The 15191-nt window shown below is 45.5% G+C and overlaps 1 protein-coding gene across 11 annotated transcripts in view; it reads right to left on the bottom strand.

Moving 5' to 3' along the window:
• The window catches only part of TNIK (TRAF2 and NCK interacting kinase), a 1364982-nt gene that overhangs the window by 623506 nt on the left and 726285 nt on the right, over positions 1-15191 (bottom strand). For all 11 annotated transcript variants that reach the window (XM_069618746.1, XM_069618750.1, XM_069618745.1 and 8 more), the window contains exon 5: positions 10765-10875. In XM_069618746.1, coding sequence (XP_069474847.1) covers positions 10765-10875 — 111 coding nt within the window. The remainder of the gene's footprint in view (positions 1-10764; positions 10876-15191) is intronic.

Genomic DNA, 15191 nt, shown 5'->3' with positions numbered 1-15191 from the left:
CTCGAGAACCAGAGTAGAACTCGTATTCATTTGCACAGAGAATTCGGTTAGGATAAATGCCTGCTAGGATCAAAGCTCATCAAACATTGAGATTGGTCGATCTCAACAGTGTCGTGTGGGTTAAGCAATGAAGTGCCTGGGAAGTTTCTATCATGGGGATTCCGTTCTGTCCCATGTTCTCCAACACCCAACAAAGTCTCAAGTGTATAGCGCTCAGTCACTCCTTTGCCAGAGTTCTCAGTCCCAAGGATATAGAGCCGAGCCACTGATTAGCCACAGGCCCACTTTACAGGGTTAAGGCACTACCTGCTGGTTGTTTAGCTCACCAGGACGCAAGTGCCTCTCATGCCGATAAGCCAGCTCTTCATCCAATAAAACAACTACAGATCTGCTCTCCAAATCTTGGCTCTCCCCCACATGGATGGTGATAATGACCTTTTGGGAGGCCTTCCAGTGACTACCCTGGCTTCCCTGTGATGCGCCATGCAAATTCAACCACATCAACCCGACCCTTATCAAACTGCACTAGCTCCCGTTGCAAGCCTGTATTATCTTCAAGTTCTGTGTCATGATCTGCAAGGCTGTCAACCTGAAGTCCTCAACCTACCTCACTGAGAAACTCAGCATCTCCAGTAGTCTCAGATCCACCAGAGGTCAGGACATGTGAATACTTGAACTCTGATGGTGCAGGAAGGAAAAAAGCAAAAGACAGGCCTTCTCTGTCTACGACCCAAGTCTCTGGAAACTCCTCCCCATGAACACCTGTCTTGCCCCCTCTCTTCTGCAGTTGAGGAGGAAGCTCAAGATCCTCCTCTTCTAGGAATGACTCCTCCCTAAAACCTAGGTAATAATTTGTGTGCGGTTGACGAATACCAACATCAGGCACCCTGCGCACATATTCAGACCTTTAGGTTTGTAGTGTCGCGTGTGTGCGAAAGAAGACAGAGAAAATGTTCCCCAACTCCATTAAAGTCAAGAAAAGGAAAACTTTCTCACAGTAACTGCGCCACATGAAAAGTAAAACCTTTCTGGTTTTATTTTGTCAGCTCCCGTAGGAGTGCCCCATGTGAGACACGTGTTTCAGCACGACCTGTGCCTTTTTCAAATCAGGGCAAGTCAAGTGTTAGAATTTCACACAGTACATTGCTTGATAATAAATAAAACGAAAAAAGTACAATATTTACATGAATTCACATGTGAATGCCACCGAGATGAAGGAGTGGTGAAAGATATAATGCCATAGGATAACTCCTTCCTTTCTCTTATTGAAGGCTATGGTGCCCTTGATATTCCCTTTAAATAAAGGATGTAGTGGCCTTCATACGAGTTAGGGGTATGGTGCCTTTCACACCTTTATTCAAGTCCATGGTGCTCAGATGGACAAGTAGACCCATCTTCAGGCTCAGCTACGAATGCTAGACCAGCCTTTCAGTGGAACTCGAGACATTCATGGCATTGTCCCTCCCAAGCTTCAGCCCCTCCCAGCCTCTGAGTACCTGGCTTGTGGCTGCTACATCTGCTGTTGCTTCTGATGCTGTCTTGGTCGCCCTGGCAGTCTTACTCCTTCAATGCTCAATCTGGCAACAGTTCCTGGATCCGCCTTTTACGGGGGCCCTACCTCCTTCCTCATACTGTGATTGGTATGCTTTGCGAACGGTCTATAGCTTGGCTATACATTATGATCAACAGATTTTTCCCCTCAACAGCGGTTTAAGATTCCCTGAGCAAATGAGAAGCCCCAGTGGCCAACTTTGCTAGGGTGAAAGTTTCACCCCAAAATGTCTCTGTGCTGGTCCTCCGTTGCTGTCGATCTCAACTCCCCAAGGCCACCCCTAATTTGTAGGTCTTTCCACATATCTGTCCCATCACTCACCAGACCTCTTTGTCCAATCAGCTACTGGTGTGATTGAAGGTGTGCAATGCTGGTCTTCTGTTGGCCGAGTGGCACTTGACACTGCAAATGATATCTGTCGTCTTCATGTTGGTGTCTCATCTCCTACAGCAAAGACTCTTATTTACCACAAGTCCTCATATTTCTCCACGGTTATTCTAGTTTAGTTTAGTTTAGTTTATTCATTTGTATTGCGCACCAGACCCGAGGGTATGAGGGCGCATGAGCAGCAAGGTGATTCAAAGCTTGGTTACAGGATGCTTATGCTTTACATTACATAATTATACATTACATTACATAATTACAGTGTGACGATGAAGGAACATGTGTACAGTTTGGCAGGAGAGAATGCAGTAGATGCATTTAAAGAATTACAAATATATACAAGTTTAGTATTACAAATTCTAGGATTTCCTTTTACTCCTCCTGAGTAAGCGATATCTTCCACATGCACGCAGGTGTTATAAAAGCGTCCTGACAACGGAGGAGTGATTTGTTTGGGTCTGCAGGACCCACACCCGTAATCCACCTCATGAAAGAACGCAGATCAGTGTCTTTGGTTTGCTGACTACCATGGGCTGCAGAGACCACTTCATGTTTATTTATGAAGCAGGTGATCCTATGTCTTCACAGTGCCCTTATTTGCACAATGTATTTTAGTCGTAAATAAGTGAGCGCTGTCAGAACCAAATGCTTGTGCCATTACATGACATGCCAGGAACAGTTCTACTACCTTGGAGAGAACAGATGTTAGCCTGGTGTTGACAGAAACATGTGCTCCTCAAGTTAAAGTCTTTGTAAGGGCACATTGAGAGGCCCCGGGTATACAGAAGCCTAGCATAGGCCTATTCCACCCTGTGTTCCTGGCTTCCTGTCCTTCGGCGTCTGCAGTGTGCATATGCTTATGGCACAACCCCTGCAAAGGCTGACACCAATGCACCATATCCTAACAGACTTGTGGGCGAGAACACATTTCTTGAACTGCTACAGGTGAAAGATGAAGGAGATAGCGGCTGCACACACACAAGTAGTGTCAAATTGCCCTCTCAGGCACGAGCCACACTATGTACTTAGGCAGCAATGCCTTTCATGGAGGGTTCTTTGGGTGGAACTGTGGACCAGCCAAGTTAATAGGTCCAAGAGACGTGCCAGCTGTTACCACCTTTTTCTACCCGTCATGGAAGGCGTTATTGCTACTAGCACCCCGGCAAATCATCAAGGGTTCACTCAGCTTCTTTTTCCAGAAAGAGATGGAGGAATAAGTCAGGTGAAGTGGTGCAGAGGAGGAATCAGCATCCGAGTAAAACAAAAGTTGAATTTCTTTCATTTGTAGACCTGGAGGGAAGGGGACGGCAGGGAGCTGGTGAGTGGCAGATCAGCGTGCTCAGAACGCGTGCCTTTACTGCAGAATTCAGCCGGTGTCGAGTGAAACCAGATTGGTTGCTCAGCCTCTCCCCTCCTGTTCCATTGAGATTGACAGTTAATGTGTTAGGGAGGAGTGTGTTTGGAACCCTTTGTAGAAGTTGGCCATCTACGGCAATTTCGCAGAGGTGGTGCAGCAGTTGCTGTGGAGTGGCCAATAAGAGAAACAGAACCCACATATATGCTAGAGATATGCCAGGAACATTTTGATTTGTCTGGGGGTATTCCTTGCAGAGGCTACTAAATGAGCATACAAAGGAAAAGGAACTTCCCCCATCACCTCCAAGTGGTCTTTCACTGGTCCATAGCAATGCCTGGTGCTGGCACAGTACAGTATAAGCTGGATTACAGCCTCATTCCATTTAACCTCCAGTAGAGGAAGCATCAGAAAGGAGGAAGTCACCCACCAGGCATGTGAACCTTCCGAGGCACCAGGCCATGTTGCTTATGCATGAGTGGTAAGGTTGGCGAAGAGTTTGAGGTTCTTAAGATGGTTTTAAAGCGCTAGTTTGCCATTTGAGAGGCCAGTGGTGATAAGAATTTGAGGGGAGTGAAGTTGATCTAGGATTGGACACAGTTCAACCTTTCTTTTAGTTGGAGTACGCAATGTGATGGGGATGAAGGGCTTTTCATAATGCTAGGATCACTGGTAGTGGAGGTGCCAGATGGAGGAACACAGACGTTCAACTCTTCAAAAGTTTAGTGACCTGAAAAGATAGAGGCAAGCAAAGTGGAGGCCCCATCATGAAATTCCATTTGGCAAGGATAGTGAGGAGGATGAAGTCACCTACAGCATCACAAAAGCAATCTAAGAGGTCATATAGGACTACGAGGAAAGCATAATCTTTGTCAAGGTTGCGCAAAGTATTGCCCACCACTTGTTTATTGCCTTCCTCGGTGCTGCAGCGAGGCTTGAATCAGGACTGGCTGTCTTGAAGTCATTTGTATGTCTAGGTGAGCTTGCAATTGGCCAACTACCGCACTCCAATATGTTGACCAACTCGAGATGTGAAAGAGGGGTAGCAAATGCTTAGAACTGCAGGATTGAGGCTTGATTTTGTGAGGTGTAAAGGATTTGGCCTATTTTCAGAGTTGACAGGAATGTTCCTTGTGTAAGGTAGTGAGTGGGTACATGAAGCAGTGCTGACAGGGTTGTTGCAGAGATGAAACTCAATGACTAAGCAAGGAAGAATGGACTTTGAAAGGGGTCATTAATGGGGTGATTAAATGTGAAGTCTAGCGAGCGCATGATTCAGTTAATTTGCCTGTTGCCAATACACGTTAATGTGGGGGTAGGTCTATTCACGTTTTGATAACTGATGTTTAGTCGAGTTGACCTTTCAGGGTTAATGGCACAGCCCATTGCCGTCATGGTGATTTGTGGCTGCTGCCATTTGGGGTTGGAAAAGCTGTTTTGGATGTCACTTTCAAATTGTCTCTTTTTGTTGTGTCACATAGTAGATCAGCATGTATGAATCCCTGATGGTCCTAGGCTTCTTAGTCAAAACAGATTGATGGTACTCTAGGTAAATGTTTAGCTTACTCTGCATTTGTCAAACCTTCCTCCCTCTGGTTTATAATCCAATTAAATTGTGCAGCAAATAAGTCCTGCTTCCAAGCCTGCTGCAGTTACTATTAACACAATGACATAGAGGCATTTCTAAAATTAAAATACATAGTTCTTCGAAATGTTGGAATACTTTTGTGTTGCTCCAATCCTGTGGCTCATCCCTATGGACAGGAATGCTCTGCATTAGCCTTTTTAGTGCCTGGCCCGCATGGACTGTGACAAGGTCTCAGGTTTTAGGCTGGATAAAGGGTCTAAGGTAACCATGGGAGCCGTGTTCAACCACCTGCTCCACAGCCTAGATGAGTTAGAATGAGGATACGGCAGACTCCGTAGACCATCACCAACCTTGAAGGTTGTGCATTCCTGTTGGGTGCCAAAGTGGTCCTTTCAGTAGAAACAAGGAATGAACCAGCTGAGCAAAGAGGCAGGTACCTTGGGCTATTGATGTAAAGCTTATTACCTTCGACTACAATCTTTCAAGGCCTACCATGGGGAGCCATTGGCATATCCTAGCCTGCCCCAAAGCACACATTTTGTAATCCAAGGAGAACAGTGTTCTTGCACCCAGATGACAATAATGTTTCTGCCATGAGTGAAAGGGAATGTAGGCAAAGGTTCCATTTGACCACACATGGCATATCTTGCATATTCAAACTGTGCTCAAGAACCCATATCCCAAAAAGTAACAAAGACTCTTCAGAGTCAATAACCAGCATGTCAAGTGATAGTGGTTCATTAGCTGACTACCGAGCCTCGCAACGGGACAGTGAAAGGAGGATAGGTGGGTTCTCACTACCAAAAGCCTAAGAACTAGGCTGGTTTGATATTTCGAGCCTGGAGACTTTGTGCTGGTGGATACTAAGCAGATTCTCAGAAGTTGAAACTATCCTACGAGACCAGTTAAGAAAGACCTACAGCCAAGAAGGTAGCCTACCCTAATGAGCATCCAGAACGCAGATCCTTAAAAAGCCATTGGAAGCTAATGAGGTGCAGGTGCAGAAGCAAGTTTGTATTTGGAAAGCCAATCCCCATGATCAGCGAAAGGAGAGACCTAAATGATCATGGTTTGTCAACGTCAGGTCTCGTGGTTGTACCCACACAAGTATTAAGAGATCTCACAATGCTTGCTCTGTGCGCAAGTTAGTGGTTGGAGCTGGAGCTAGGGGGAGGATGCACAGGTGGAGTGTAAAGGATCAGTAAGAGGACAGAGAAAAGGAAGGTGAGCAGAAGGAAATAAGAAGCAGAATTGGCTAAGTAAAGCCATGATGATAGTGGAGAGGAGGCAAGAGACCTAGGGAGGAAAGATCAAAGTAGTGAGGAACAAAACTAAGAGGGAGGGAAAACATAGAAGAGGTAGTTGTGATTGGGAAAGCAATGCTGGAGGAGGTGGCAAGAAGAGAAATAGAAAAGCAGAGGTTATAAAAGAAGTGCAGCAGGAGGTGTTGAAGCAGCAGGGGCAAGGAAGAGGAGGTGGGGAGTCAAGCCACTAGTGAGGTAACGGGGAACACGTCGCTGGAGAGAGGGGGAAGGATGGAGCAAAATATAGCAAAGAGATATGTGACCGGGCCAGTGAACAGGCCCTGTCAGGGAGGAGAGGGGAGACTCGACCCCTCTTTGCAGGCATCAATGGAGCAGCAGCAGAGGAAGATGCAAGCAGCAGCGGGACGACATCACAGGAAGGAAATACCTTGAGCTGCACAACACCGGCAGCCTCACGTCGGAGAACGCAGAGAAGGATTGCCGTGAACCAAGGGGTGCAGCAATTCCCACAACACCGGCCGGCAAGCAACATGACCCAGCTACCTTGCAGGAGGGGGGTGCAGCGACCAGAACAAGACGGGTCACCGCAATAGGAAGATGAATTTGGCCCGCTACCCCAATAGGGGATTGTTTTGAAAGGGCAAAGGCCCTTTAAAACAGGGCCCCATTAGACCACCATGGAGTTTTGAATAATAATCAACAAATCAGGGCTGTGTCTCTAGAAGTCTGAAAGAGGAGATACACAACGATGTATGCGTTAGGCCTATGACTCATGGAGCCCAGTGTGGTAACTTTGTCTCAAATACCATATCGGGATTGTGTTGCATCACAATCATGAGGAAAGGGTGGGATGTGCCCACAGACAGGGACCCAGGCAATATATAGAGATAGTCAATGTTGTAAAGGTTCTGAAGGAGGAGACTGACACACAGGTGGCATAGTGAATGCTATAGAATTATTAGCCAAGGAAATAAAGAGAAAACCTAACGTTTCACAACTCTAATGGGGGATTCCCTGCCTCAAAGTAAAATACTAAGGGTGTCATCAGAATATCCTTGCAACTCAAACATCCTGTGTCTAAAGTCTCAAGCACAACCCCTTACAACTAAACTAAAGGTTGTGCATGTGTCTTGGTCCCAGAGAAGTGCTCCCTTCTTCTGCACTAGGTATCACAGCTCTGGTTGTGATTTGCCTTTCAAGTTCTTTAACCGGGGGAAATGACTCCCGTTCCCTGGTCCACATATTTCACAAAAGGATTGGCAATCTTGTAACAGTCTGTATCAGAAGTGTCTCTCTGTCACTACAGGTGGAATTACTTCCTTCCCCTGGTTGCATTATTCGACCGATGGCACTTGTTTATTCAGGGTGAATGACTCCCTTTCCTGGGCTTCTTTACTTAATCCTTTCCTCTGGTTTTATCTAACAGGAGAATTACTCCCTTCTCCTGGTATTTTGGCTTTCACAGTTAGTCAAAGCCGGGGGGAATGGCTCCCTTCCCCTGGACTCTCCACTTTAGGATTTCTTAGCAACAGAGTTCACACAAATATAGGGTCTTTGACCCAAGTCTTCCCCCACTATGGCCCACTTGGTTCGCTAGCCTGCCAAGTACTGCCACGAGGAAGATGTTTTAAACTTTCTCTTCTTCTTAGCTGCGGGTCCCAAACCCCTATTTCATAGCTGCGTTTCCCAGGCAGGCCTGGTTCACTAATCTGCGAAGCACTACCACGAATAAGATGCACTTGCTTTTTGATCATGTTTCTCTGGTTGGCTCACTGGGCAGACTTTGTTTATTTGTCTGCCAAGTACTACCATTCAGAAGAAAAGTTATAACTCCTTCTTGAGATTTCTCTTCAATGTTAGTGTTTCTAGTATGACCCCATTTTGCGAACCCTTACTCTTGAGTGTTCCCAGGATTCTCTCTTAGCCAAAGGAGTCTTGACTTACCGCTTTTCTTAGTATAGGATATTAGGATACTGCAACATGAGTCACACAATCTTCTTGCGTCCCCACCAGCCGGCCCGTATATCCCTGTACCTTTCAGGATCTTCTTGGTGGGCTTCAATCTGTCCGGGGATTTGGTTTGTGTCTTGTGCTGCTTCTACGTATGTCTGCTCTTTGGTAGCTCTGCAGCTCCAGAGTCCCTGCAGTCCTTGTTTCTGCTTCAGACTACATGGTCTCCTTCCTTCTGCCGGTCGTTCCATCGTTCAAGCAGTCAACACTAAGGTCCTTCAGTGTTGGACCATCTAGAGACGCATGCACCCTCCTGACAGTGTCCCGATCTGCAGCCTCTCTGGGTTCCCAAGCCAACTTGCTCCTCCTGGATTGGCTTGACAGATTGCTTAGTCCCTCATTGTTTTTTATTTCAGTTTCTTCAATTGGCTTTTGCGAAACACTAGGATGCTCACCTTTTCTGGTTGCCTACTTCATAGTTCCACATCTCCTCCTCATCGCAGTCTATATCCCACAAGACCTAATTAGGTAGTATGGACTCTCCTACTTAGGAAGTATGGACTCCCCCTTGTTTCAGTAGCAGTTATCCCTATGGTCTTATATGGGGCGATGTGGAATTATGTGGGTGGCTGTGAGGGGTGGGTTGGAGGCAATCATGCTACATTCTCCCTAGATATCTGTCCCTGTCCCCAGAGGGGGAGTCTCTCCCCATGAGATCCTCCCCCTGTGTACCACCCCCAGGAGGACTGTTGAGTTGCGGCCTCACCTCCTTGGCCTCATGGGAAGGGGCTCCCCCGTGGGGAGAAGTGACGGCATCTAGTGATTCGTCACAATGTACAGACACAAGCTGCCCTCCTGGGCATGGTATGTATGCCCACAATGCCTGAATACACTTTGTGAAAATTGCAGCCTTTTCTAGGTTTGATCATTGGAATCCAACTGTGCCCTTATGTTTGAAATTATGTAAGCAATTTTTTGAAAAAGTACCACATACCCACAGAAATAAAGGGTGCCTCTGTGAGGGATGTATGTCTAATTATAGACTACAAAGTGCTAGCCCACCACCAACTGCTCGCCACTAATTACTCCCTACACGCAGTAGCATATTGGTCGACCCCAGGTAGTCGACATAAGCAACCTCGATCCACCCGGCCCCCTTCACCTGCTACCCCCGTGCTGCACGACCCTCTTTCATCTTACTCACCCCATACATTCCCACTCTTACGACCAGCCGTCCCCCTCACCTACCACCTTTGCCTCCTCCTTACTTTCTAGGTTGATGTCTGTGCTTGCCCCTCGCTAACGGTCGACCCGATGGGCAGGTGAAACTTTATAAAGGGTCTACCAGGCCGAACCAGTGACCAGCTGCTGACGAGCAGTTGTAGCCTCCAACTATTAGGGTGGGGCAAAAGACCCTTAATCGCAAGATTACATTTATTTATTGATTTACCAATTAATCCCACTCCTGAATTGTTCAACTTCTAAATTCTCATATGGACATTGGCACTGTGTGTGTTCCGAGACTACAGCATTTGAAAAATCATGAGAAGGTTATGTGAGATGTATGGCAAATATTGCAGTCATCCACACACCGCATTTCTGGAGGTACATCTCGCCCACGCCCCTTACTAAATTCGACTTACCTTTCACCTACAATGGAGAAGGGGTGGGCATCCCTTTTCTGTCTGAAGTTTTTATATCTATACTGCTGAGGGAGTACACATGTCTTTGGCTTTACTGGAGGTGAGAGGCATGTTTGTGCTGCTCTTGGGTGATTCATATGATGCTGTGTGCATGGATGAATGTACAGAGAAAGCGGCACTCCTGGGCATTCACTTTGTGCCAGTTACTGCCTTATGCATAGTATATATATATGCATGCATAACAGGACAAGCCATTCAACTCAAGTCATCCATGCCACAGCACCACCCAGTGGCCATCACTGGAAGTTCACCTCCTACGCCAAGCAAGCCATTGTGGGTATGCAAACTAGCCCAAAGGCACACCTTTATTTAGGTCAAGAAAATTGTCCTGTCTTACAGGGTAGTGGTATTTTATACATATCTTCTACAACACAAAACAAAGTTCAAAGCTGCAGACAACTGTTATCCAGTTTCACCCATATTAGGAATCATCAGTGCAGTACAGTCAGACAATCTTATTAGAGAATTGGGGCATATATGACGAACACCACTGATGTTATGCTGGGTTTAACATGGATTTTTTTTAAAAGCCCTTAAACCCAAAACGTGAAAGACAGGTCGAGTATGCCACGGCACCACAGAGTAGCCATCAGTGAAAGTTCACCGCCAGTAGAGCATTATGGATATGCAGATGTATATACTATATACACACACAATAATACACACACACAACCAACTGTAACTGATGTGCACTGCACATGTTACACACCTTGTGCTTGTCGATCTGTTCTCTTTTAGTGGTCACCTGAACTCTGTCCACAACAGTAGCATTAGTGTTTCCCAAATTCTAAAAACGGAAGGCCTTTCATGATCCTACTTGACCTCCCCATGGCACACATTTCAAAGTAGTTTTCAATAATGTAAAACATTTTTTCAATTAAACAATTCACAATTTAGTGGTGGTCAAATTGAGGATTCCCTTTCCATTGCTACCCACACCGTGGAACTAGTAAATAGCGTGTACGTACCCGTAATATTTCTCTGCATATGTACGCAATCCACTCCTCCTTGAGCGTGTTCCCCTTGGTGTTCTTAATCAGGTCAGTGACGGATCCTGCGCCACAGAACTCCATCACCAGCTACCAAAAGGAGAACACAGCAAGTTCAGTTTCACAACCAAATGAGTACACTTTGTTCAGGAGAAATCAGCACACTTGTGGGTAATTACAAAGAGGCATATGCTTCAAAAAAGTATTATTGTACAATTAATTGAAAGTGGCATCGTGATAAGAGTGAACCATTAACACAAGATTAGTAAACAAAATGTAGATCGAATTAGCACCTGTTCTACCTATTGTGATTTTGTCTGTCCTGTAGAGGAAGGGAATGTAATGGTAGGCGATCTTGCATAGCGCCAAGATGCCATTTTAGTGGCCTCACTGTGCACAGTTTTTAAAGAAAAGGGGTCCTGGCTGTTAGTGGGGCAAGGGGAAGACAGACTGGAAACCTGTGGAGTAGATGAATACAGTTTCGAAGTACCTACATTCTGAGTGCCATTTTGGTTCTGTGAGTTTGGGGGTGACACTTGGACATATGTTTATTTGGAGGGGAGAGCCCAATAGCAGATACATGACATTGTACTTGGTCTGGGTTGCCACTGGTCGGGGAAGGGGTACCAGAGCTAAAAAGGCTAAATTCTCATAGCTCAGTTGATATTGATTTGATAACTGTGCAGACATGCCCCCTTGCTTCTGTACCTCTGCATATTTACACCCTACACTATCTCAAAGGAATTGTAATCTGCATTGTTCTTTTTTATGTGAATATTTTCATTTTAGTAGTTGATTTTACGGCTGATCAATGTTATTGTATCAATGTGATGAAATCCTTTTCTGGCCGGAAGAACAAGGGAGAGCTATGTTTCAGTCACGAAGGTAAAAGTGAGCCGTATACATCCTTCAGCTCTATGATGGCAACATGGGCCCAGGGCAACTACAGTCTCCAAAGGTGGGAGTCAGCAGCAGAAGCTTCCAAACATTAGTACTGCAAGTCACAACATAAGTCATGTCCAAGCCAAGTTCCACACCAATATACACTTTATTGAAAGCCCAGGCTTTACTCAAAGGCACTTAAAAAGATTCCCCTGCAAGCAGCATGCACAGATATATACAGGAAATATATAGATTTAAAAAACCTGTATCGTAGGGTAGGAAAAGGGGACCCAATTAGACTCTAGGACCGCAGAGTTTGGGTTCCTAGAATACCTGGGATTAGGCACAAGCGCTGCCTTAGTGTTTGTATACAAGAGTCTCCAGCCTGAAGCCGGTCTTCTTGGCATTTCTATAGGTTTTAGCCACGGTTTCAAGGCAATGAACTGGCTGGAGTGGATTTGTGCACCGAGATTTGTTTCAAATGGGGCAACCTAATGTTTTAGTGATGTGTGGATAATGCTTGAGGCGGTCCAAATTGACATGGTTTGACTATCACGATGGGCATTGCAGAGGGGGAAGGTCCAGACATCTCGATTTGGTGAGTGGCTCACAAAGGCTTGACAGGCGGCCTGGCTTCGAACATGATCTCAGTTGACTTTCTGAGCAGTCTCATCAAGCGTGGTGGAGTCTGAAAGGGCAGAAGGGGTTCCAGTGCATGACGCGTACTCGATTCTGGAATCGAAAGTGGCTCAATAGCATTAAACAGGCTTGAATGCTTGTTTGTGTTTACTCAGCAACAGCAGTGCCAGAGGTAATGTCCTGAGGGTCTTAAAGAGGACTACACAGAGCTAGCTCTCTTCTGCACCACACACACAGCAGGAAGTTCATTGGGGACTCTGGAGGAACACTTTCCTCTCATAGTACCTAGGTGTCCTGGTCAAGAGTTAGTCATGCAGCTAAGCTCCGGCCTTTTTTCCAGCAGTCGATTATGTTCCTCAAGGGTATTAAGAAAACTAGGAAGGGTCTCTCTTCCGCTTCCAATATGGTGCCTTGACTCCTCAGACAAATGTACTCTGAATGTCTCCACAACTGCACACAGAATCCAGGTTTTGATACCTTTCAGTGAACTAAATAAAGATATTTATGCCGAGATGTTATAATGCATAAGCTTTCTAAGTTCTGCATACTTCTGTATTAGATGGTGGCTAGAAGATAACACAGAATGGGACAGATATTTATGCAGAGAAAACAGGAGATAATATTTCACTTTAAACTCCAATGGTTTCGGGGGAAAGTATGAGAGGGATTCAGTCCTCTGATGACCCTCTATAATGCATTTCAGATACGTAGCACGCGCATACTCGCACCCATTGGAAAACCATTCTCAACATGTGTAATCGATCCAAGCACCTAATCACGACTTAGCAAGAATAAAAAGTGTATCCAAAAACTGAGTGAAATTGAAACCACACTGCGCACCCCTATTTCAGTATTATTACTCTGCTGTCTGCACTAATTCTACCAGAAATGATTGTGGTACACGAAGACTGAACATACACGTTAATTTAAGAAATGTACTAATGTGAATATTATGAAGATCAGAGTAAGAAAGATACTGATTATGTTTGCTTACTGAATCATATGTAAAAAAAAAATAAAAACCAAAAAAAAAAAACACGCCAACTATATTGAATTTGGTCCAATTTTCGGGACAGTACAACATTCACCAAAAAAGATACGTTAACAGACCAACTTTTTGTGAGAAATTAGAAGACCGCTACCCATGTCGGCAAGAAAATGACATACCATTAAGCTTTAATTTAGGTTTCAGGGTAAGGCCCTGAAGAAGCTCCTATCAGGAAGTGAAACACATGTAGGCCTGTAAGGTAGGACAGTCAGTTCTACAGAAGATTCATGTTCCATATCTAATGTCAAATAAAGGCACAGTAACAACTGCATGGTATCTTGCATCATTCATAGAATCTCACTAACTCCCTTTAAAATGTATTAGGGGCAGATTCTACAATATTTTGATAACTACCAGTATGTAAGAACATCCATGGTATTGATGAGCGATCCAAAAACATGCCATTTAATGGAAAATATGTGGCGTTTTACACCTTCACATGCACAGTAGATTTAAAATTCCATTGCTTCAACTAGGGTCTAGTTTTTATAAATTCATTGTTTTTCTGCATCTCCGTGGCATCCATATCCATAAAATTACATTAATTGACTGCAATGCCGAAACCAGACTCATAAGAATAGCTACCTGTGTGTTTTAACTAAAACATTGTCAGAGGCAAGTGCATGTCGTTGCAAGTTCCTTGCAGTGCCAGCGACCTACAGTACGTCATAAAGATTTACTTAAACCCACTGGTCTGAATACAATGGAATCAATACAGAAAGTTCCCAAAGTGTATTCTGGTGCACCACATGCCTCACTGGCTTCCATGCAATAATTAAAGTTACTCACAGTAGTGACTGGAGTACTTGTAGTCCCCCTTTCCTCCATCCTTGTGGGTGTCCCCCAACATGGGGACGGTACCAGAAACTTTGACGGCGAAAAATGGATCTTCCCTCTAAATTTAGTATAGCGCAAAGGGGCGCAGCCTCGTGTGTGGGAATGCTATGCGGAGGCACCGCCCTCTGGCACCTCACCTCAGTCCCCTTTGAACACATCGGATGCTTAGATGCATGGCTACTCTTAGTACATATTAGCCCTTGGCATCCTAGCGGGGCGGCGGGAGGGACGTATTAAGAAAAGGGGACTGAGTACTCTAGTCACTATGTAACTTTAATTACACATATGTCCCGTCACCTTTCTTCCATCCTTGTGTGGTGATTCCACAGAACAAGAACATAGGGTGGAGTTGTGATAACCTGCCTCATATCTAGGATGAAGCAAAACGGTTCTTCAGAACAGCCTGAACGAACTTTGCATCGCGCCTGGAGCTAGTGTCCAGTGAGTAGTGCTTACAGAAGACCGATGAGGTGGCCAAGTAGCCAAGCATGTCTCTGAAACACAGCAACCGTGGCCTTAGCTCTGACCGCATGGGCATGAATCCCCTCCAGAACAGGTTTGCCCATGCTGTGTATGCCTCCGAAATGGCCTGAATCATCCAACAGGTGATGGGAGCCTTGGAAGCCTGAGAGCCGGGGGAGGAGTCCCCAAAAGTCACAAACAATGCCTCAAAGGATTTCGTCCAAGAGAGATAAAGCTTGAGGACCCTCTTGAGGTCCCAGGATTGTAGGGCCCTCTCTGACTTTGACTGAGGGTTTAGGAAGAATACCGGCAGGCAGATCTCTTGATTCAGATGAAATGGAGAGACCACCTTGGGCAAGAAGTTTGGATGAGTGCGCAAGATTACCTTGTCATTGTGAAACGTGGTGAAGGGCTTGCACAAAGACAATGCCTGCAGCTCACTAACCCTGGGCGCAGAGGTTAGAGCCACCAGTCGAACAGCTTTCAGTGTCACCAAGCAGATGTTCACAGAGGCCATCAGCTAGAAAGGCTTGCGCTG

The sequence above is a fragment of the Ambystoma mexicanum genome, chromosome 10, assembly GCF_040938575.1.
Source record: "Ambystoma mexicanum isolate Mex_15411 chromosome 10, UKY_AmexF1_1, whole genome shotgun sequence".
Taxonomy (NCBI): Eukaryota; Metazoa; Chordata; class Amphibia; order Caudata; family Ambystomatidae; genus Ambystoma; species Ambystoma mexicanum.
The sequence above is the reverse complement of the archived record's forward strand: the minus strand, read 5'-3'. Positions and strand labels throughout refer to the sequence as shown.